Source organism: Camelina sativa, chromosome 13 (genome assembly GCF_030686135.1).
Source record: "Camelina sativa cultivar CO46 ecotype springtype chromosome 13, ASM3068613v1".
NCBI lineage: Eukaryota > Viridiplantae > Streptophyta > Magnoliopsida > Brassicales > Brassicaceae > Camelina > Camelina sativa.
In genome coordinates, this window is record NC_141892.1 from 9,276,923 (window position 1) to 9,302,253 (window position 25,331).

Below are 25,331 nucleotides of genomic sequence, written 5' to 3' on the forward strand. Positions count from 1 at the left end.
ACTCTACTTATTTTACTAATCTATATATATGTCATATATTGTCTAGTGTTGAAATAATGTTTTTATGACAAATCAACAATATATCAAGTGATAACAAAAAATGACTTAATAACCTCACTTGAAAAGTAAACAATATTGTCGACAATCTTCTGACCTTTTATCTTTAGAAAAGTTCATTCTATAATCATATCCCATGAATACATATTTTTAAAAGTTCTAACGTCGAATGTCGATTGTTGACCTAATTATAGAGACTATTTAACATATTGTTATCCTACATTAAATGCAAATATACAAAGTTTGATGAACAATTTTAATTAGTGCTATGTCGCTACAATGTGGTTGTCCAAGTGCATCATCTGCCATAATAGAATTTCGACCAAGTCAAGAATGTCTAAATGGGAAACGTTTAAACCTGACAATGAATATCCGTTCACTAAAAAACATGTTCACACTAAAATTTGATTTTTTTTTAAGATGTTCATTTTTCTATATTTTCTGACCAATTGATTTTGTTGTTTTAGATGGATTATCTTTTCCAAATCATTTTTCATAGTTTTCCCCCAAAAAAATGTGACCCTTGCAATATCTTTGTTTTAGATTAAAACTTTTAAATTGAGTTAAGTAATTAATTTTTTTTGTCATCATTGAATCGACAAGACCAATCTCTACTATGCAGGGTAACACAACTTAGTGGAGTCGAACTCTGGTGGGTTCGATCGTAGAAGTGGTGCTGTAACCACTTGACTAAAAATATTTCCCTAATTTTTTATTTTTTATAAGTGAAATTTAATAATAAATCTTTGTAGTATATGTTTCTTAGAAACTAATGTTCCACTTCAATTTTATTTTTCTGTTTAGATTTTTATAAATACAATTACATAAATTGTTTTTTTACTTCACCATGCATTAAAATCTTGCTTCCATTCTACAACTCATTTACCCATTATAAATTTTGGAATATGATCATTTTTTGGTTATAATTTGAATAATAACACTATTACTATAACAAATTCATAGTATTATTTTTAATATTTTAAAATTTTGTATTTATTTTACTTAATTCATTTTTATATATTTATAATTTTTATTATTTACTAAAAATTTTATGTTATTGTTTATACTATTTTAAAATTTAAATAATTTTATTTAATTCGTTTTTATTTATTTTTAAGTATTATTAATTATAAATAATAAATAAGCAATTAATGATTATTTAAAACAGTATTTTTTAATGCAAAAACAAAAAAAATATTGATTAGGTGGATGATGATGTGGAGGAAGGAGAACAGAAAAAAGTTAACTTTATATATATATATATATATATATATTTATTTATTCTCATTCTCAAAACCAGTTAAAGATACATGGATGTGTCCATAGCTCAGTCATATTGCTTGTCATTACAAGTCAGTTGACATTGTTGATGGGTACACTCTAATCTGAAGCACCAGAACGGTTTGTGACATTTCTCACTGGTAGTCGTAGATGCATGAATACGAAGAACTAATGGAGGCTTTGAGAAACGAAGGTGGAAAATATTGCAAGTATTTATTTTGCTTGTCATTAGCACTTAATTACGCTTATATAAGCATATTTCAAGATTACTAATGAATTGTTTGACGTGCAGGTAACTTGGTGAATATTGTTATCCCACGACCTAATCCAAATAATGATCCCACACCAGGAGTTGGAAAGGTTCGTATATGAATTCACTTTTTTTTTTAATAGTTTTTAATCAGTTTTGGCTATCTAGCAACTAAGTCCTATGTATAGCTTCTAATGATGTGCGTAACTGCAGGTAATTTTCTTCGAGTATGCAAATGTGGATGATGCATCAATGGCTAGATTGGGGATGAATGAAATATTTTTTTGTCTTTATCTATTTTTATTGTTTTTAACGGATTAAAACAGACTACACCCAATCCGATCGAAGCCTGCCTCTATGGTGCTTTGTGTTTGATGGATTGATTTTGGCTAAGTTTGGTTAGTGTGAAACATTCAAAATAGTAATAACGGTTGTTGTTGTTGTTGTTGTTGTTGTTGCAAAAATAAGCAATGTTTAAATTGGAAAACGAAAATATACATATAAAAGAATTACACAAATTAATGTCAAATACTTTGATCTTTTAATAACATGTCTCTTTAAATTTTGCAATATTATTATTGTTAACATAAAGATACATTATTTAGACACTTTGAGTTCTTCTCTTTCAAGTTTTCTAACAATCTGTACTTTTATATTCACACATGCAAGTGGTCTCTGTTCTGAGGTGCTTGTTACAATAACCATGGATATCCACAGCTCAGTCATATAGCATTTCATCGCAAATCGCTTGACATTTTTGGTCCGTACACCTTAATCTGATGAACCCGAACGGTTTGCGACATTGCTCACAATGGTAGTGGCAAATGCATGAACCTTCCTCATCACAGTAACTTCCAATGGAACCTTTAACCGACGATGCACACCTTGCAGCACAGTCTGCACAGGATCCTCCTAGTGGAGTGTCACACACATCCGCATTTGCTATTTCGTTTAATAAAATCCCTAATTGGTGATAATTTTTTGAAACATAAGTTATATTTTTAAATAATATTACCGTGCAAAAAGTTCCATGTAGTTAATTGATTAGAAAAATTTGAGTTTTAACAAAAAAAATTTGAATATCATTCCTCTGCGAAATAATAGATGAATATGTTGAACAATTTTTCTTTGTAATTTGTTCATTTCTCAAATTTTTTGATTGAATGAGTTGAATAGTTTTGCAACTTATTCATCTCCAATGGAAAATAATGAGGATGAGATGATTAGTAATTCAACTCTTTCAAACTCTTATTTTGAGTCAACCATGTGCTAAAATATAGCATGGTTTTCTCCTTTTATAAGAATATAGGAAAATCTACAACTTTTATAAAATAGAAAATATTAAAATGAATACCTGAAAAAAGGAACAAGCTAAAGAGAAATGTAGAGATATTTATCATCCTAATAGGACCTATAAAGGATTGGTTTGTTTTGAAAAAAACTTTATATAGGTAACTAGGTATATATAAGAGACATGAAAAGATATATGGTATTGATGATCGGTTGAATATGTTGGTAACTGTAGACTTTTACCTTTTAAATTTAGTGTAGAGATTTTAGAATTATGGATGTGACTTTAAAATATTTAAAGCCATTCTTTATGGACTATATCATCAAAAGCTTAACATAACCAAAAACATTTAAAGTTTGACTCCAGAATTCTAGATTTGTGAAACTCTCAAAATAAGCAAAGTATTTACAAATAAGTTTTGTTTTGTTGTGGGAATTGGTATGGTATTGATATATAAAATAAATTTTGTTAAATGTACACAATGGTAATTAACAGCAATTAATGCTAAAATTACAAATGAAAGAATATTCATTGTTGAGATTTACCTGCTTAAAAATTTTCAGATTTGACATTAATTTTTTTTTCTCAAATAAGATTCGGGTAGTCCCATTATGTTAGCTTTAGGTTGCTACTTGCTAGAACCGATAAAAACTTTTGGAAGTTTTATAGAGGCATAGAGCAATAAAGCATGAAGCATAAAGAGAGTTATTATTTATAAACAAAGTTCTTGTTTACCTATTAGTATGCTTCATTCTTTCTCTCTTTTAATTTGAGTACCTTTTTAACAAACAAATAATAGATAAACAAGAACTTTGTTTATAAAGAATAACTCTCTTTGTTTATGTTTAGAAAATTTCTCTCTCAAAACTAAACACCTCTGGAACTCTCTCTTAATCTCATATCAATGTTACAACTCAACACTTGATATATATAAAGGCTTTTTTATTTATATTCCTATTAGGACTAGAACTAGATAACTCGTAATTCTAATTGAGATTGTCTCGAGTCTCTCTCTTATCCTTATTTCTCCATTGTAAAGATAATTTGGACTCTAAGCTTCAAAACTTATCTAACAATCTCCTCCTTAATCTTTGAATTACCCTTTATTAAGTCATGAACTCCAAGCAAGCTTTAAATCCACAGTTTGGACTATAACATATCTCTTTAATTTTTGCTATATAATATTACTATTTCTTAGTTATGCTTATTTTTATTCTCGTTCTCAAAACCAGTTAAAGATACATGGATGTGTAGACAGCTAGGTCATGTAGATTGGAGCTTGTCATTACAAGTCAGTTGACATTGTTGGTCGGTACCAAAATGGTTTGCGCGCGACATTTCTCAATTGTAGTCGTAAATGCATGAAGACCAACACCTAATGGAGGATTTGAGAAAAGAAGGTGGAAACTATGGTAAATATTTATTTTGCTTATGTCATTAGCGCTTAATTACGCTTATATAAGAATATTTTAAAATTACTAATGAATTGTTTGATGTGCAGGTAACTTGGTGAATATTGTGATCGGACGACCAAACCCGAATCATGATCCCACACCAGTAGTTGGAAAGGTTCGGTATGTCAGTTCTTTTTTTTTTACTAGTTTTAATTAGTTTTGGTTATCTAGCAACTATGTATAGCTTCTAATGATATACGTAACTGCAGGTTTTTTTAGAGTATGGGAATGTGGATGATGCATCATTGGCTAGATTGGGGGATGAATGAAACATATATATATATATAATTAAGACTTAGTACTATACTTCAAAATTTTGAATACATAATACTTAAAATTTCTTTTTTAATAGTAGAATAGTATCTTTGGGTATCATTCCAGTATTATTCTAGTTCTATTGGTTTTAACGGGTTAAAACTGACTAGTCCATGTCCGATCAAAGCCTGATCCTCCTCTATGGCACTTTTTGTGTGGTGAACTGATTTTGGCTAAGTTTGGTTGGTCCCATGACACGACGGTTTTGGTTAGTGTGAAACATTCAAAATAGTAATAATAGTTGTGTTGTTACAAAAATAAACAATGTTTAAATTGTGAAAATTGGAAAAATTAATGTCAAATACTTTGATTTTTTTGAATAACATATCTATTTATATTTTGCAATATTATTATTGAATTTATTGTTAACATAAAGATACATCATTTGGACATTTTGAGTTCTCTCTTTCAAGTTTTCTAACAATGTGTACTTTTATATTCACACATGCAAGTGGTATATGCCCCCAGGTGACTCTTACAAGAACCATGGATATCCACAGCTCGGTGATCTAGCTTTTCATTGCAAATCGCTTGACATTGTTGTTCTGTACATTCTAGTGTGAACAACTGGAACGATTTGCGACATTTCTCACAATGGTAGTGGCAAATGCATGAACCTTCCTTACCACAATAACTTCCAGTTGAACTTTTAATCGATGATGAACACCTTGCAGCACAGTCTGCACACGATCCTCCTAGTGGAGTGTCACACACATCCGCATTTGCTATTTCATTTAATACAATCCCTATTTGATGATAATTTTTCAAAAATAAGTTATATTTTTCAGATTATATTACGCGTTCAAAAAGCTGCATGTAGTTGAATGATTAGAAAAAATTGAGTTGAACAAAAAAAACGTTGAACATTATTCAACTAATTTCTCTGCGAAATAGTAGATGAATATGTTGAACAATTTTTCTTTATAATTTGTTTATTTTCAAAAAGTTTGATTGAATGAGTTGAATGAGGTGAGTGGTCATTCAATTCTTAGAACCTCTTATTTTGAATTAACCATTTGCTAGAATATGGCATGGTATTCTCGTTTTGTAAGAATATATGAACATCTACAACTGTTATAAAATACAAATTTTCAAATGAATACCTGAAAAAAGGAACACGCCAAAGAGAAACGTAGATATATTCATCATCTTAACAGGACCTATGAAGTATTGGTTTGTTTTGAAAACACTTTATGTAGGTAAATAGGTATATATAAGAGACATGAAAAGATAGATGGGGTTGATGATTGGTTTAGAGAGGAGTATTTAACTTGATATTTTAAGGATTTGGATACTTTTAGGAGATATGATTGTGTTTTAGAGAGGAAGGTATTCAACATGATATTTTAAAGATTTGGTAGGATTTTAATATTTTAAATATTAAAAGATTTAGGAGACTTTTAGAAGATTTGACTGTGTTTTAGCAGATTAGAGTTTTTATATTTTTCTAAAAAAGAAAATGAAATATGATTCTATGAGATTCTATGTAAAATCATTTGAAATCATTTACAATTTTTTGTTATTCAATCAATGATTTACAAAACTTAAAATATATTGTTGTATAAAATATCACAATTTTTTTATAAATGCTAATTTGACTGATTCTACAAGACTTTTATTTGTTTTTTTAGTTGAAAAATATGAGTAACAAATCATTCCTTATGAGGTAATTTTTTTTAAGGATTTCATAAAAAAATAACAGTCAATACAACAAACAGAGATAAACTCCTCGATCGATGCGATAACTCTAATCCCCGCCAATCACCAACCACCTTTTCCACCCGTAAACCTAAAGCTTCTTATTTTTCACTCTCAAAACCAACTTCTCCTCCTACAATCGATCGAATCCGTACGATTATGGCCAATAGTAATCTTCCCTAAAGAATCATCAATGTACATTTTCCCGGTCCTCTGTACAATCCTCCAATCCCTAGATTATCCAAATCCTCCAATTTGGGGATTTTTTTTTAGTTCAGTATAATTTGGGTTGCAAAGAATTTTATAGCTTTGTTTAATCCAAAATAGAAGGAGGAACCTCTCTCTGTCTTATTATTAGTTCAGTATAGTTTGGGTAGCAATTTCTTTTTATAGCTTTGTTTAATCCTAAGATTGAATCTTTTGTTTAATCCAATATTGAAATTGATAATGATCTCTAGCTGTGAATATAGTAATGTTTAATTTCTTCACAAAGGCCATCAACACTACTATATTCACAAGCTTTGTTTAATAGCTTTGTTCAATTTTGTTTAATAAATTTGTTTGATTTTTATCACCCATCTATGTTTCTCCAACTTATATGTAATATTACTTATTTCTTTCTTTCTCCGATCTCATAGGAAACTCAACGTTGGGTTGGGTTAATATGAACATGGTAAGTTCATCAATTCATTCGCAACCCAAATTAACTTGGAATCTCTTTTGGTTTTTTTGATCTAAAAAAACACCATATTTTATTAATCTAAGTTTGAAAAGGTTGGTTCCTAAAGCCAACCACTCCGGATTCTTCAAGTCTACATGAGGAAAACGAGAACCTCTTGCTCATGCACTTTTTGCAAGGAAATCGGCACGGACATTTATCGTTATAGAAATATGAGAAATGGAAAAAACCAAAAGCTTAGCTCTTAGATCAGAAAAAGTATCTAACTTCGTGGAAAAACAAAGCCACCCATCAATCTCCTGATTCTCCTCTATGACTTTGATAATGGTTGCACAATCATTCTCAAAGTGTACTGATGTCAATCCTTGTTGTAACGCTGATTCCACTGCCCAGAGTAAAGCCTCCAACTCAGAATGAAGAACCGAGAAGTGTCTCTTCGTACATTTCAGGCCGTAAGAGATTAAAGGACTCAACAAAACAAACCCCATACCAGCAAACTGATCCTTAGTCTCACAAGAGGCATCAAGTTGGTACCTAACTGGGATACTAATTAGGTGCCAACACAAATAAGGATTGTATAGATTTTTTTTTTGTGTTATAAAATATTTTAAAATCACCAAAAGTTTACTACTAAAATCTCCTACAATCTCATAAATATTAATATCCTAGTAAATCCTAAAAAATACAAGTTTAGCTGTTCTTGTTGATCATGCACTTGAAGAAGACGAGACATGACATAGATTAATGGAGGTACAGACAATTCTTGTTGTTTCTGAAGATGTATTGGTTTGTCTGAAGTAGTGTCTGTGTGATACTGGATTGTTGTTGTTTTATGTGCCCGAGAAGTTTCTTGAAGGTTTGAGAAGGCAATATTGAAGGACGGTTTGAGGATGAATTGAAGAGGAAAACGAATATTTATTTGGTTGAAGTTTTAGAAGAAAAAAGAAAATAGCAAAAAGGAATAAATATTTTTCTTATGGAATTTGGAAATCTTTTCCTATGGTGATTATGAAGTTTTGTTGGTTATATAAGGACGTGTTGGGCACGTCCTAGAGAAGTAAGAGAGCTGATGCATAACGGATAAAGACCCTAAAGATTTTTCTCATAGTGTGCGGCTTAGCTTCGCGGTTTGGTGCTTGTGTGATCAAGCTTCTTTGTTCATCATTGTGACGTGTGTGAGAAGGTTGTTCCAGAGACTTGTAGAACTGAAGGCTAGGCTTAGGGGGAGTTTAGCCCAATTTTAGATTATCTTAGTTTAAATCTAGACGTTGTGTGAGTTTAGTTAAGGGTTGTTTTATCCTTAAGATTTCATGTTATAGAACGTAGCAGTGAAGAGGGTTGTGCTTGCTTTACGCGTTTGCAAGAGGTTGTATTTGCTTTCTAGTTCTAGTGAAATCGAAATCTAGATGTGGTACCGACCAGTAGGAAAAACCAAACCGCGTTAACAAAGTTCTTGTCTCGTTTATTTTTTTGCACTTTATTATTGCCTCATCTGCATTAACAGTTTCAACTTTTGGTTATGCTAGATGCGAAGGTAGATGGTCAAAACCTCCATTTGAGGTAATGAAATGCAATGTTCATGCTTCATGGGTTAATGAATCTCACATGTGTGGTGGAGTATGGATTGCGCGTGATCACAACGGTGATGCGGTTTTTCATGCTAGGGAGGCTTTTTTACCCCTTTCGAATCGAGTAGCTGCAGAATTACGGTGTATCCTTTGGGTTTTACAAAGTCTTCGAGATCTTCGGTTGGACAACGTTGAGATTTGGTCTGATTGTTCTCCTGCTGTTGATGCGGTGATTGATTCTCTTAACTGGCCTCGTTATCGTTCATATAAGATTCATTGTTATACTACCAGGTTTTCAAAAAATAATATTTAAGCTCTCAGCACCAAAGGCGAATTTGATTTCAAAAAACATTGCTGAAAGTGTTACAAGTGTAAGACGTTTTAGATCTTATCTAGCTAGTGGAGTATTGGCGGCGCCTAAATGGACTATACGCCTGAGTTGTAGAACAATGTTTTATATTAATTTATATGTTTTTATAGTCTTTTTAAAATATTTTACTTATATTGATTTTAAAAAATCAATATAACTTTGACTTGTATATTTGTAAGTAAATTTTAGTAAAATTTTACCTTATAATAATATATAATTATTTAATTATTTGTGTGAAAAATGATATTCAAATTTGTGTGAAAAATGATATTCAAATTTGTGTGAAAAATGATGACATATTTAAATATTATTCAGTTAATTGTTTTTTAAAAAATCTAATGACATGTTAATGAAATTAAGTAGAAAATTTAATGGTATTTTGTTAAAAGGTGCACATAGCTCTCTGGCGGCGACACATCAGCTTTTTCAAGAGTATGCTTCTCTATTAATATATAGGAGATTATTATCTCCCCAATTACATTTTAAACATATCTTTAACGTATTAACGTTCTATAATCTAAGATTTTATATCTTTAACGTTTTAGCATATCTTTGTTTTTGAGCGAGTTTCAATAGAAAAAAAATATATGAAAAGAACTCTTAATTGCAACATCATCTCAGGAAGAAATATTAGAAGAACAGTTGAGTTTGGGAAAACTCATGTGGTTAAGCCCAAAGAGAAACATCAAGCAGCTATTGTCTGGTTACATGGGCTTGGGGACGTTGGCTAAAGGTAATGAATGTAACTTATTTTAGTGTTCAAATTTTGACTAGTCCTGGGCGTTCGGATATTCGGTTCAGATCAGATCGGTTTTCTCGGATTTTGGATTAGGATATATAGAATCCATTTAGAATCCGAATGTTTTTTGGATCAGATTGGTTCAGATTCGGATCGGATTTCAATTTTTTCAAAATTCCAAACTTAAACCGAATCTCTTATATATATATCATTTGGAGAGTAAAATCAAAAGGTTTGGAAAGCTCAGGTGGCTAGAGCGTGTCCATTAACCTTCAAGGTGTGAGGTTCGAATCCTCATCCTAGTGATTTAAGCTTAAATTTTTATAAAAGATCCATTAATAGTTAATGGGCTTTTAACAAAGAAAATAATATCAATTCATAACCCAAATGTATAAAAATTAAATAACCGAAATCCAATTTCCAATCAATACCGAAACCGATCCAAATCGGTTTATTCGGATCGGTTCAGATCGGATTGTTCGGTTTTAGATTATATGCCCAGGACTAATTTTGACATTGTTCACAACCTCATCCTGGTGATTTAAGCTTAAATTTTTATAAAAGATCCATTAATGGTTAATGGGCTTTTAACAAAGCCCGAAACTAATATCAATTCATAACCCAAATGTACAGAAATTAAATATGTATTCGGTTTAGCGGATAACCGATCGGATTTCGGTTCGGATCGGTTTAAAACCGAAATCCGATTTCCAATCAAAACCGAAATCGATCCAAATCGGTTTATTCGGATCGGTTCGCATCGGTTTGTTTGGTTTTGGATTATATGCCGAGGGTTAATTTTGACATTGTTCATCACAGTCTTGATTGATACAAACTTCACTTGATACACGGCTAGTTTAAAAAAAAATTTAGTCATAATCTTAAGTCTTTTGTAATGAAAGATAAATTTCTAACCTGTGATTTTGTATTGGAAAAAAAACTTGAAGATTGCTAGTGGAAGTGGTATTACTCCAATGCTTCAGGTGATTGATGCCATTGTGAAGAATCCCGAGGACAACACGCAGGTGACCATTCTATTATTATCTTTATCTTTTATTTTTCCCCATACAGAATATTTTGCACCCAATATTGAATTATGTGATCTGTGCATACGAATGTTTAACTACTTCCTATACTAGTGCTGGTTTGTTTACCAAGATCTTGAAAGTGTTATCCTCTACAATTCATTTCAAAATCAGCTGAGGTTTTTCATTAAAAGAAAAGTGTGTTAACATGGAGCTTAACAATTTCTTTGTGTGCACAGATATCATTGAGTTTGGGAAAACTCATGTGGTTAAGCCCAATGGGAAACATCAAGCACAACCCTAAAAGTGCTATAGTTAGCCACAACACCCAGTTGTTTAGGTATTCGCTTGGCTCACTAATACTTTCATAAAAAAAAGGCATATTAACTTTGGATTTGTGACACTTTTCAAGTTTTCCATAATCTGGTGATCACTAAAAGTGTTACTTTGGGACTTACATTTTATATTGTAACTGGGAGGACAGAAGTGCTCTTTTTTGTTAACCATCCGTCTTTTATGTACATAATATGAAGAATAGGCAAGGAAAATATATACTGTCATAATAGCGAATAGTTACTGAACAAGGGGACTTTTATATGGTTGTGGAATGATATGAATTAACTGTCCGGTGAATGCTTGTTTGTTTCTCATCCTTCTTGTGTAATTTCCAATACATGCTAAGTAGTTTGTATCCCTTTACTACACAGTGGGTATGCATTATGAACCATCTGCATGATTGAGTGTTATTTGGCTCTGATTTGACTAACACCTACAAATCAATGTCCTCTACTCAATGCCTGCGTATTATAAAAAGAAAAGAAACAACTGTATTTACTCGCTAATGTGCATTCTTTTAATTGTTGAAATCGTAACAAAGTAGACTAGTTCGGCCCACTTAATCGGTGAATATACAAACAAATATTAATATAAATCAAACAAAACAATTATTTAAGGGGAAAAATGTCAAAAAAAAATCATCAGTTTATCAAAAGTAGTGAAAAAAATCTTTAATTTTTATTGCTTTTTCAAATAAATCACAATTTTTTTTTGATCTTATCAAATAAAGTATGATATTAATGAAATTTGTCAATGGAGACTAAAACACACAATTAGCAATTATTTTGCTCTTGTTTTGGCCGGCAGAATGTAAATTAGCAATTTACTATTTGTGTAAACACAAAAAATATGTAAACAGGAAAAAATGGAAAACATTATTATGTAGTAAATTAGCAATTTGTGTGTTTAAAATCAAAACTCTATAAATAGGTGTTAAAGAGATTTGAATAAGAGAGAGAAAAAAGAGAGGATTAGAAAAGAGAAAATTAAGAGGTTTGAGCTGCTACTACTGCGTAAGACCGGTGTCTTCTAAGTAATCGAATTCAATTACTGTAGTAAGTATTAATTAAAGCTCCTCCACCGAGTCTGCAAAGACGATGTCCGCCGCGGTAGAGCAATCGCGTAAGGGTATCTTTATAGAGAGAACAGTTTAGAGTGTTTTTAGAATATAAATATTGTGAAAATAATGTAAGATCAGTAGTTAAGAATTTTGTTAAGAAGCTAATTATTGGGAGAACATGTTTAAGATCATAAAATTTAATAATATAATATTCTTACATATTATAATTATAAAAACTTATAAAATAACATTTAATTGCAAACTTATAAAACTTTTACTAAAATTCAAAATACAATACCAAATTTTTATGAAACAACAAAAACATTAAAGATAAAAAAAACATATTACTTAATTAAATCACACAAACATTTTATTTAATTAATATATAGTTTAATGTCCAAATTTATTCTATATATTCTCAATCAGATCCTTTTTTAATTTGTAAAAAAATATTTGCAAAAAATTGTATTCATTCACAGCTTGCCACGTCACCTTAGAACTGAGCCAAAATCAGTTCTACATCAAGAACAAAAAAAAGTGTTCTAAACCATTATTCATTATTTTTCTATTTTTTTTGGCTAAGAACTCCGTCGTGTGGGTTATGGTGTTTGCCAGATGAGATTGCTATAGATTGCTTTGCCCGCGTGTCAAGAGTAGATCACGCGGCCATATCAATGGCCTTAAAGAGCTACCACTCACTGGTGGTTTCGCCTGAGTTGTACGAGACACGATCCCGGATGGGTTGCACGGAGGAGTGCGTGTATGTATTCATTGACTCTTATTATAAGGCAAAGCAGCGCTGGTTCATCCTCCGCTCTGTAAATAATAATCGGAATCGGCTGATCCCGATCCCGTCGTTCCCAACTCCGGAATCAGCGACCGTGGTTTCCCTGGGGTGTGGGATCTATGTAATTGGCGGATGGAAAGGCTGCTCGAAAACGGCGATTGTCTCGTACCTGGATTGTCGGACTCACACGTGGAGCTACCTCCCTTCCATGAGTGTTGCTCGCGCTGGCGCCCCGTGCTGGCGTCTTAGACGGCAAGATATACGTGTTTGGAGGCTGCGACTGCGAGGAGGATCCCTCAATCTGGGCAGAGGTATTCGACCCAAAGTTGCAAACTTGGAGTAGAGTTGTTATCCCGGACCAGCTGCTGATGGAGAATGCGACAGAGGTTAGTGAAAGCAAGAGTTCTAAACCCTCGTAAACGAGAAGAGATGGTGGCTCAAAAGTATTATTCCATCTTATTGTCTCTCATTACATTGCATAGTCTATTTATAGTAGAGACTAGGTTTACAAAAGACTAGGTTGATCCCTGACACATGTCATCATCTGCAGAGGATTGAAGAGCCTAAAGGAACAAATCTATTCATGGTTTGGAGCGTTGTGTGAGCTGTAGAGTGAGCTGTCTTCACTGGTTTGACTGTACGGCAAGGTGCACATGGCTCTGTTTTGTTACCGTTTCCTTTGCAGAGTGTTTCTCGACTCATGATCGTAATGGGCTGGACATCATTCACAAAGCCCATTTTCTTACCTTGTTGGACCGAAACAACAAGAGCAGTGTTGTTCTGCTTTACATCCCCCCTCAAACTTTGTGTGGGCGGTGAGACTACACCAAGTTTGAACTTGAGATCGTTAAACACATGAATTGGCAAAGACTTGGTGAAGATATCTGCCAGTTGATAAGCCGACGGAATGTGATAAACTGTTAGTGAGCCTTCTGCAACTTGTTCCCTGACATAGTGATAGTGTGTCTTGAAATGCTTAGACTGTTTGTGCAGTGTAGGATTTGTAGAAAGATACACAGTAGACAAGTTGTCACAATACAGCTCCGGAGTTTGAGTTGGAGGCATGCCAATGTTGTCTAGTAGATCTCTTATCCAGTTAACTTCAGCTGCAGTGTCAGACAGACATCGATACTCTGCTTCTGTTGAGCTTCGTGAGACCGATGGCTGGCGTTTAGCTGACCAAGAAATGATGTTGGTGCCAAGAAAAGTGCAGAACCCTCATGTGGACCGACTAGTAGTTTGACAGCCACCCCAATCACTGTCACTGTATGCTCGTAATGTAGAATCAGTATTCTGAGTGAAAGTGAGACCATGATCAATGGTTCCTTTGATGTATCGAATAATCCTTTTGAGTAGATTGAAGGCTGCTACCGTAGGCGAGTGCATTCGTTGACACACCAAGTTAACTGCGAATTGAATATCTGGTCTAGTCAAAGTTAGATATTGTAGTTTGCCGGCCAGACTTCTGAAAAAAGTTGGGTTGTCTAACATGTCCCCTTGCCCTTTAACCTTTTGTAGCTCCAAGGGTAGAGGTGTTGCTGCTGGAGCACAATCAGTCATTCCTGCAGCAATGAGAAGATCTTCTGCATATTTGTGTTGATTGAGAAACAATCCATCATGATGATAGTGACACTGGATGCCAAGAAAGTAACTCATTTTGCCCAAATCTTTCATGCGAAACTCTTCACTTAGATTCTGGAGAAGCTTGTTGATCAGCTCCGGATTACTTCCTGTTAAGACCATATCATCAACGTAGAGAAGCAGCACAATGATATCATTACTTCTATCATACACGAAGAGTGATGGATCTTTCAAGCTGCATGTAAAACCAAACTTTAGGAGAAATGTGCTGAACTTGTCAAACCAGGCTCGTGGAGCTTGTTTTAGTCCGTAGACTGCTTTGTTCAGTTTCCACACATGTGATGGACTCTCCTTATCTTCAAAACCAGGAGGTTGTCTCATGTAGACTGTTTCTGTTAAGTCCCCATGCAAGAACGCGTTCTTGACATCAAGTTGCTTCAAAGGCCATTTGTGAACTGTTGCAGCATGGAGGATGAGACGCACTGTAGCAGTTCTTACAACCGGACTGTATGTTTCCAGAAAATCAACCCCCTCTTCCTGATCGTAACCTTTTGCCACAAGACGGGCTCTAAGCTTATCCAAGCTGCCGTCTGCATTGATCTTTGTTTTAAAAACCCACATGCAGCCTAGAACATTCATTTCTTCTTCATGTGGAACCAAATCAAAAGTGTTGGTCTCCACAAAGGTTTCTACTTCTTCTCCCATTGCTCCTGTCCACCTTGGATGTTTGAGTGCTGATGCTACTGTCTTAGGCTCTCTAACCGGTGTTTGAGTGATAGTGAGAGCATATTTTGGATTAGGTTTTCTTACACCATCTTTCCCCCTCGTTCTCATACAGTGTTCATTGATTGTTGGAGCAACAAGTGGAGGAAAGTCTGCTTCTGAGAATAAAGGAGGACCATCATGGTGAGACTCATTATCAGAGTCTGATTCAGTGGTTTCATGTGAAACATTGTCTGGAACAGGAGCTGGATCTTCAACAAGAGCAGTGTTGTTCTGCTCAGATGTAGGTTGAGGAAACTCTGGAGTAACCAAGTGTGGCCCTTCAATCTCCTCATGAGCTAAGGGAGACACATCAGACTACGGTGTTGGAGGAGGCAGAGTACCACGGTGCCAAGCTGACAAGAGCGGTGTTGTTGCTGCAGGAATTAGAGCCGCATACTCATCAACGAAAGGATAAACATGTTCATCAAAAAGAACATGTCTACTAATATAGACTCGACCAATGGGAGGATGAATGCACCTATATCCTTTGTATTTCTCATTGTAGCCGAGAAAAACACATTTCAAGGATTTGGGGTCAAATTTGTTGTGCCCATAAGCACGAAGAGTTGGGTAACACACACTGCCAAAAACTCGTAATGCAGAGTAGTCTGGTTTCTGTGTAAAGAGGACTTCATATGGACTCTTTGAATCTGCAAGTACTGAAGAAGGTAGTAGGTTGCTCAGATAGTTGGCAGTGAAGAAACCTTCAACCCAGTACTGTTGTGGGACTTTGCTCCGAAACATCATACTTAAACCCAACTCTGTCAAGTGTCTATGTTTTCTTTCTGCTAAACCATTTTGTTGAGGGGTATGAGGACAAGAGATAAGTTGTTTGATTCCACAATTTGCAAGATGAGTGATAAACTGTGAACTAACAAATTCACCACCACCATCACACTGAAACATCATGATTTTCTGATTAAGCTGGTTCTCAACAAACTTTTGAAACAACACAAAAACTGAGTAGAACTCCGATTTATTCTTCAGTGGATAGAACCAACAAAAACGAGAGTAATTGTCAATAAAGATAACATAGTATCTAAACCCTTGAACAGAAGTGATTGGAGCAGGTCCCCACAAATCACAATGTATCCTATCAAGAGGTTTACTGGCTACAAAAGTAGAGGAAGAAAAAGGAAGTTGAGCACTCTTTCCAAGTCTGCAAGATTCACACAACTTGTTGGTGCGTTTATTTATTGAAATCGCTTCAGTATTAGATAGGAGTTGTAGGACTTTTGCACTTGGATGCCCCAACCGTTTGTGCCAAACTTCATCACTAGCAGCCAATTGTCGAGTAGAGTAGAAAGCACCAAACGCAGGGTTAGCCAGAACATAATGATCTTTACTCCGGTTTCTGGTCGTGAGGAGCAGCTTGGTATGCTTGTCCTTTACACGTACACCATCAGAATCAAATTTAATAGAGCAAGGATAATCATCACAGAGCTTGGAGACTGATAACAGAGATTTGGTAATGTTTGGACACACTAACACATCGTTAAGAGGAAGAAAAGTACCTGATACAGTCTGCAGAGGAACCGAACCAATATGAGTAATGGGTAAGAATTCACCATTACCAACCATCACCGAATCATTACCTTGATAGGTTTGAGCTTGTTGCAGATTAGATGCAGAGTTGGTGATGTGAGCCGTAGACCCACTATCTGGTAACCACTCTGTGCCAGTGTGTTGATTTCCATCAGACACACGCATAGCAGCTAATGCAGAAGGCAGCTCTAGCTCCGGAAAAGACTTATTGTACCGATTGTAACACCTGAATGCATTGTGTCCATACTTCCGACATATCTGACAAGTTGGTCTGGAGGTATTTGATTGAGTGTTCTGACCACTGCTATGTTGCTGAAAACCACGGCCTCATGTAGAATAGTTTCCCCTGCCTCTGTAGCCACCACCAGATCCTGAACGACCTCCTCTGGTGTTTGAGCCGCCTCTATCAAAGTAACCTTTCTCAGTTTGAAAGGCTAAATGAGGCGAAACAGCAGGAGCAGTGTTGTACGTTTTCAGCTTATCATCAAAAGAGATGACTTTAAACACAACATCTTCATAACAGGGACCAGGAACTGAATCCATAGAATGTTCAATAACAGTGGTGACTGATTCATACTCCTTACCAAGACCAGTCAGCAAACCATGAATCTTTTCTAAATCAGTCATAGGAAATCCAATAGAATCAAGCTGATCATAGATCTGTTTCAGTTCACTAAGATACTCTTCCATTGTTCTTCCTATCTTAAGACAACCCCGCAAACGATTCTGCAACTCAAACTTTCTAGTGGTAGACACCCTATTGAACTTTTTAGCTAGAGCATTCCATACCTCATGTGCAGATTGCATACCGTACACCGCTCTCAGAGCTGGTTCCGTTAGTGAGCCGAAGATCCAGGCCATGACCAGTTGATCATTACGAATCCACTTCACAAAGTCTGGGTTAGGCTCTTCAGAAGGACCTTCAACAGCATTTACAGGACGAGTAGTTACGGGTCGAGTAGCAGAAGGACACGTTATCGAACCATTGACGTAACCAAGTAACATTTGTGGTGAGAGAAAGGACTCAAATTGAGTCTTCGATAAGAGATAGTTGGACTCTGACAGTTTCAGAGTCACAACTTGAGAAATAGAAAGAGAAGAAGAAAAAGAGTCTTCTTGAGCCATAGATCGTATTACCGGAGCTCTGATACCATGAAAGCAAGAGTTCTAAACCCTCGTAAACGAGAAGAGATGGTGGCTCAAAAGTATTATTCCATCTTATTGTCTCTCATTACATTGCATAGTCTATTTATAGTAGAGACTAGGTTTACAAAAGACTAGGTTGATCCCTGACACATGTCATCATCTGCAGAGGATTGAAGAGCCTAAAGGAACAAATCTATTCATGGTTTGGAGCGTTGTGTGAGCTGTAGAGTGAGCTGTCTTCACTGGTTTGACTGTACGGCAAGGTGCACATGGCTCTGTTTTCTTTGCAGAGTGTTTCTCGACTCATGATCGTAATGGGCTGGACATCATTCACAAAGCCCATTTTCTTACCTTGTTGGACCGAAACAACAAAAGCAGTGTTGTTCTGCTTTACAGTTAGCAAGGTGGTGCGGGGGAGGGAGACTATTACTGTGTCCTGCAACTTTCCGAGGGTACAAGGTTTGTGGAATGATTTTAATTTTTGTGCAACAGATAGATTGTTATACTGTGTGAATTACGAAGACGGGTCTATAATGTGGTGTGACCCTCTGAGCGGGGTAAGGCAAGGCGCCATGGTTTGGAGGAATGTGTATGGTTTAAAAAATGCTTTATCCATTTATCCCCGTTCCAGTTCGATCAATTTCCGTGGGGACTTGGCGGATGTGTGGGAGTGCTATTTGCTCAATCATGGTCACAAAAACGGCCTCCTTAGCCTCATGCCGGACAACAAACTCCTCACCTCTTCTCGTGGCAACATTCTCGTCTTCTGGGACCTGCTCGTTGGGGATGCGACACTGGAGATTTGGTGTGCTGAGATTTCGGTGCAGATGTGGGAAGGCGACATTTGGGGGAACGTCCTCTGGTCCGATGCTGTCTTCTCCACTGCCCCCCTCCCTGGCTTCCAGGTGTCCTACTCTGTTTCTGTCCATGTTTGAATTAGTTTCTCTTCTTTTTTTCTTTTTTTTTTTTATTTTATTTTCTTTTATTTTATTTAAGGTTTTACATCGGCTTGTGAAATCATTACTGTTGTATCATCAAGAACGAACCTTCTTCTTGTTTCTTCTGCTAATACATTCATTTGCGGATAATTTATCATCTTACATGTATTTCAGTCACTTCTTTCCCTTGTGTTCATTTTCTCTGCATTAAGCTTGCTCTCTTTCCTTATATCTGGCTCCCTATTGAATATTATCTGCTTTTTTTTTCTATCTTTTGCATTGCACCACAGTCCCCTTGTTGAATCCCCAATCTTCCTTGACATTTTTATTCACTTATTGGCAGCATTAACATTTGCAGAATGGAATGATCCTTTCGGATTACACATCCTGAAAAGGCAGGTGATTTTGGTGAACTTGGTACTGTTGTACAGTCAATTTGTAAAAAGTATTCCAATGATTAATCAACTTCTTTGAAATCTTCATCACAAGCTCAATCTTTCCCCACCTTCTCCCCTCACTAGCGAGTAAACTGACTGCTTATTTTCGTTTCCATCCTCCTTCCTTACTGTTTATTCCTCAAGTGTTCATAGTCTCTGACTCTCGGTTTCAAGCAATGGTGTCTACAGAGTCCCCAAAGTTTCAAGATTAGCACACATGTTATACTTAGGTTTTTTTAGTGGCTCCTTCTCCTGTAGAAGATTGCAAACTTTTTCATTCAAGCCTACGTTATTACCTGTCATGAAGATTGGTTTTTTTAAGTGCTCTGATTTCGAGATACTCTCATCTCTGCTGATTCCAGTTCAGGGTGGCCTACCATTGCCAAAATAGCTCGTGGATCTGGTTATACATTCTGGAATGGTTGAAGTGCACAAGGTGATTTTGAGACACTCTCCCCAAGTCTCCTTGGCAGTGTATATCAGCAGCCTGTTGGATCAAACATGGTGATGTTGGTGATGAAGGAGGAAGTAGTAAGAAAGGAGGTAACAGTCATGCGGGAGTCTCTAACCAAGGAGGTAAAAACAAAGTCCGGTCAGGAGCACGAAAGGGTATTCCGTGAACTGAGGATGACAACAGGTGATATTTGTTTATTTATGCAGCTCTGCTTCTTCTCATTCTTTTAATATTATTTCCATGTTTATTCTGTGTGTCTTCATTGTGTTCTAGAACATTGATAGTATCTCTCTAGTGACAATTTTAAGTACTCTTGGGTGCCTAATTTTGTGAACTTTTGAGAAGTCCAGAGTTTTCAAAGTCATACTGTACTTTAGAATCAAGACTCTCACTGGAAATATAAGGTTCTTGGTCTCCTCTATCTGAGGCTTTAATTCATTTTTTAAAAAGTTTTTAGGGGGGACTGACCCCAGGTAACTAGCTAACTCCGGAGGATACAGTGAAGGAAAAGTAGAAATTTCTTTTTAAGTGGTTTTAGTGTCGTGATATTTTTCACAAGTCTGAGATTTTATTGAATATATAACTTGGCATGGGACAGAGAAAGCTGTTCTCATAAATTTTCTTTACCTCCCTGTCCTAGTTGCTATATCATTACATCCACCATGTTAGACATGATGGAAAGATGGTAGCTAACCGCGGGGCCATTTTGACCGTCTTTGCCACCACTTGTTGAAGCTAGATGCTGTTTTCTCATGGTGAAACCCCATAGTCTTCATTTTTCTCTTTTGAAGGATGCAAGTGGTTTTGGGATGTTATTAGGGTAGATAAGGTGTAAAAACTGGAGTTTGATGTTGAGCTTTTGCTGAGACAGTGGGAATTCAGATGAACCTGGTCAATTTCAAGGCTATAATGGGACAAGGTACATTGAGTTTTTTTCTTTCTCTTGAATGAACGAAAAGTGTGTGAGTTTGATGTTGAGTTAAGGGCTTCCGATTTTGTGTTGTCCCCTCTCAGGCTTCGTGGACGATCTTCCTGTTATCCTGGCAAAGCCGCAAACCTACATGAACTTGAGCGGTGAATCAGTAATCTTCTTCTCCTATTCTTAGTATAAGTCTTTCAAAATTTGTGTTGATAATGGCATATTAAATTTGTTAGATCTTGGCTGTGTGTATATGTATCTGAAATATGAATGATTCATGAGGCTTAATGACTGGTTTCTTTTACCAATAAGATTCTTGAACATCATCTACATACTTCATCCATTGCTATTTAAATCAAGGTTAGGTTTTATCTGCTTGTAAGGGGCCTGACGAGAAGCTTTATGATTTAACGGTTTCAACCATGACAGTATCATACTTTTGAAGAAAATATATGGTCATCAAAATCTATTGCTTGCCAAGTGTCTATGATTGCAATTGAATTTGCTGTATTTACCTATTTTTTTTTGCATAATGTAGCTACTTAGCTTTGGTTGATTGTGTTAGTTACTGTGCCTCTCTTGAAACTGGTCAGAGTGGACCTCTCGCTGCTTATTACAACTTACCTCTCAATCGAGTGCTTGTGGTAATCCTATTACCGTTTTTGGCTTAAGGCCTAACAATGTTTTACGATTTGTTTCACCAGAAGACACTTGATTTCATTGTTACTCTGGAATTTGGTGATGTAGGTGCATGATGACATGCAATTGCCATGTGGTGTTCTTCGCCTTCAAGAAAAAGGAGGCCATGGATGCCACAACGGGTATGGTATCTCATTTTTCTCACTAGGATGCGGTCATTTGTAAAACAGATCGAGTTCAACTTTTCCCTGGTTATCGTAAGACCATTTCTGTCACATGTTTCAGACTGTAGTATCTACCATCATGATATCGAAAACTCTTACGTTTATACTTGTTTGGGGTTTGACTGACATTAGTTTATATGGTAGTTATGATTCTCGTGGTCTTCTCAGGTTAAAAAAGTGTAATGAACCATTTTCGAGGCAACAGGGAATTTGCTAGGCTACGAATCGGTCAGTTTCAACCTCCGTTTGACTTACCATTTTCTCTCCCTCATGAAGATCATTGGTTCTAAATCAAGATATTATTATGATTGTAGGAATAGGAAAGCCTACGGGACAAATGGATCCAAAGGCTTTCTTGTTGCAGAAGTTCAGCATGGCAGCTCGAGAACGGGTAAGCCTATGAGCATTTAATCGACATTGAAAACATTGTGGCTTAGATCACCATAAAGAGATAGATTTATGTCTCCCTTGTGTGCTCTATGTTTCTGGAAAAAGATGGATAAAGCTTTAGCAGAAGGGGTGGATGCTCTGAAGCTGGTTTTGTCTAAAGACTTTGGAGAAAGCTGGAGATTGTTCAATGTGGAACAGAAGTACAAACACTTAAGACAACATACAGTAATTGCAGCTTGACCAAATGCTCTTTACTGTCTTGGATAAAGGAAGTGTCTTTTATAGTTGGTTTTTGAATACCCGATAAGAAAGACTCATGTGTTGTCAAGTCAATCTTTAATTATATTTTAGGTTTTTTTTAAAAAAAATTAGTATATTTTAGTGAAAATAATTAATAGAAAAGTGTATGAATTATTGCATTCACTAAATTAATTTTAATGTTTTTAGTTATTTGAAAATATATCCTTTCTCTGTTGTCAAAAAAAAAAAGAAGAAAATATATCCTTTCTAAAATTGATTAACAATTTCTAAAATTTTAAATAATTTTCAACGCACTTTTAATTCGGTGGTAACTGAGACGAGACGAATCCCTTACGCAGCCCGTAACAGAGTAAAAAAAAATATGGCGACGGGATGCGACTTCTCGAAGATTCAAACCTTGGAGAGTGGTCTTTCTGCCGCCGAATTTGAGTCCGCCGTCGAGCTCACCAACTTTCCAGCCGTAATTCACATGAATCTCTCTGTGTCTTTCTCTCCTTTTGAATCTGATAATCGTCTGATTCCGTTTATGCTTCCTCGGTTCTCCTAAAGGTTTTCAGAAGATGTGTTAGTAACTGGGATGCCTGTTCTAAGTGGAATCCATTCAACTGTGGCCTTGATTATCTTGAGGTGTTTTGATTTCGATTTCGTTTCCTTTTTCTTCTTCTTCTGGGAATTGACGATTGTGTAATCTTATGCGTTAATTGGATTTATATGAAGGAACGTGCAGGTTCCGTTGAAGTGGAGGCTATGCTTTCGAGGACTGCTCCTATTTTCAATGGTGATATCAGAAGCCATGAGAGGGTATCCCCTCCTCGGTTCTTAAACATACTGTTAGTGTCTCTAAAATCACAGTATTATAGTAGCCGGATGCTTTGCTTTGTCCTTTGTAGGTATCATTGCCGTTCTCGGAGTTTATCAGATTCTGCAAGCAGCATACGATAAGCAAAGAGAATGGTTCCTGTCTGTGTTAATGCTATGTCTGCAGATTTTACTACTATCTATAGCTGAGGACCATATACCTAGCACAGGTTCAGATGCTTTCTAGTTTTCGTCTTTGTGCTTTTGGTCTATGTATATTTTTCGCCCTTGGGGTTGAACTTTCATGTATGTGTATGTTTTTTTTTTCCAGTTTCCAATTCTGAATGATGAGAGAGAAGAGAAGGTTCAACTCAAGATTCTGAGACAAGACTTCCAGACGGTAGGCGTAGTTCTTGTCAACTCGTGTTTCTACGTTGCTGCTTAACTTGACATCAACTATCTGGATTGATGCAGCCCACACCTTTAGTGGGAAAGTCACTGTCTTCTATCAATTTTTGGATGAATTCTTCACAAGCTCGATCAACTACTCACTATGATCCTCATCATAACCTTTTATGCATAGTCTCAGGGCGTAAAAAAGGTTAGCCCATTGTTTTCCTTCACGTCAAAGTGTCAGGAAGTTGGTTCATGTTATTTCTGTCTTTAGTGGAATAAAAAATTGGTAATGTTATGGTCCTACTATAAACAAAATTACTTCACAGAAATCAAGGACATGTGGTTTCTAGAATGCCAAATCACCTCGTTTGAAGTCAGTTTAAGGCTCATTTGAAATATTGGCATATTCAGTCATCATTTGACTATATGTTTTATGCTTTCTTACATCTAAATTCCTTCATATTACAGTTGTCTTGTGGCCTCCTTTCGCCAGTCCCTCACTCTATCCGATGCCTATATATGGAGAAGCGTCAAACCATAGGTATCATTATTCTTGGACTTTCTGTGTACTTTTCTTTGTGGTTACATCGTAGGGAAACTTATCAATTTCTGGACCTTAGCAACTATTGCAAAACTTGTCAGTGATTTTCCTGTGCTAATGTTTGTTTACATCATTTTTCATGGCCTATTATATTTGTTGTTCATGTAGTTCGGTTGGTCTAGATAATCCAAATTTATCTGATTGTCCAAGAGCAGAGCATTCCCTGAAGCAGTCACAGGAGGTTACTCTCGACGCTGGTGATGCAGTATTCATTCCTGAAGCTGGTGAGTATACTCATATTTTCTCAGAAAAGCTCTCTTAGTAGCTCATAGGTTTGCATTTCAGAATAAGGTGAATATTATAAGATATCCTGCATCATCTGTATCAAACTGTTGATAAGCTGCATCGGGTGTATGTGAGAAGGGAAAAGACATCACGTGCAGAGTAAAGAGTTAAACACATGTGTCATCTGAGAGGGGGAGAGATATGTCTAGCTGCGCCTATTCAGATAATAAAAGAAGGTTCTTTTCTTATCAATTGGCGCCGTCGTGAGCTCGGATTGAAGCAATCGCTACGCAGTGAAGTTAGGGTTCGAGCAATTGGGAAATTTTTGTTTCTTCCGCAACGAATGAAGGAGCTTATCATGAAGATGGTTATGGAGTTAGGGTTATCACCTGTTCGCGAATTGTCAGCAACGGAACAACAAGAAGCATCACTAGCCGATGTTTACGATCAATTGAGCGAGATGCGCAGTTCAAGAGCGAAGATGGAGACAAGAATCGATTCATTGGGTTCTCAAATGAGCTCCAAGATTGAGTCGTTAGCCAACGATATGAACATTCGCGATCAGAAATTGGAGGATCTTGGAAGGAAGCTGGATCTGGTCCTCAGTTCTTTACCCAGAATTGAAACGGTCTGTGAAGTGGGTGCTTCAAGCCATTCTGCGCCACCACAATCACAAGATTGTCGCAATCAGGTACGTTTCCCAGTCTCGGAACCTTGCCATAGCAACATTAGGCCTGGTCTTAGAGAAAACTTGAACATGAATGTAGAAATGGCAGTCTTTGATGGTATTGGGGTTTATGCTTGGGTTGCTCGAGTGGAGCGATTTTTTCGTATTGGTGGATACAATGATGCGGAGAAGCTGGCATTGGTATCAGTGAGTTTAAGTGGAGAAGCTTTGAGCTGGTACAACTGGGTGGTTAATACAAGACAATTTGAGAGTTGGTTGCAATTTAAGTCTAGCTTGATGCTGAGATTTGGGAATTTGAAGATGCGTGGTCCAAGTCAAAGCTTATTTTGCATCAAACAAACGGGAACAATAGCTGACTACATACAAAGATTTGAGGACCTTTCATCAAAAGTATCAGGTCTAGATGAACAAAAG

At 36.0% G+C, this 25,331-nt stretch overlaps 1 protein-coding gene, 1 long non-coding RNA gene and 1 pseudogene across 2 annotated transcripts; all 3 read left to right on the forward strand.

Moving 5' to 3' along the window:
• The first annotated feature begins 1,378 nt into the window (after positions 1 to 1,378).
• On the forward strand, positions 1,379 to 2,047 carry LOC147929340 (uncharacterized). The gene is made up of 3 exons (XR_015577784.1): positions 1,379 to 1,531; positions 1,631 to 1,698; positions 1,802 to 2,047. It is a non-coding gene; the product is annotated as an uncharacterized LOC147929340 (long non-coding RNA).
• A 5,722-nt stretch (positions 2,048 to 7,769) lies between these two features.
• Positions 7,770 to 13,329, forward strand: LOC147929341 (F-box/kelch-repeat protein At4g39560-like; annotated as a pseudogene).
• LOC104738101 (peptidyl-tRNA hydrolase, mitochondrial-like) lies at positions 12,798 to 22,398 on the forward strand. Its single transcript, XM_019234752.2, has 11 exons — positions 12,798 to 13,300; positions 18,348 to 18,406; positions 18,579 to 18,852; positions 19,685 to 19,959; positions 20,648 to 20,695; positions 20,791 to 20,858; positions 21,289 to 21,339; positions 21,443 to 21,516; positions 21,727 to 21,786; positions 21,873 to 21,949; positions 22,054 to 22,398. The coding sequence occupies exons 4-9, from the start codon at positions 19,824 to 19,826 to the stop codon at positions 21,773 to 21,775; spliced, it is 426 nt and encodes a 141-aa protein (XP_019090297.2). The 5' UTR covers positions 12,798 to 13,300; positions 18,348 to 18,406; positions 18,579 to 18,852; positions 19,685 to 19,823; the 3' UTR covers positions 21,776 to 21,786; positions 21,873 to 21,949; positions 22,054 to 22,398.
• The last annotated feature ends 2,933 nt before the right edge of the window (positions 22,399 to 25,331 follow it).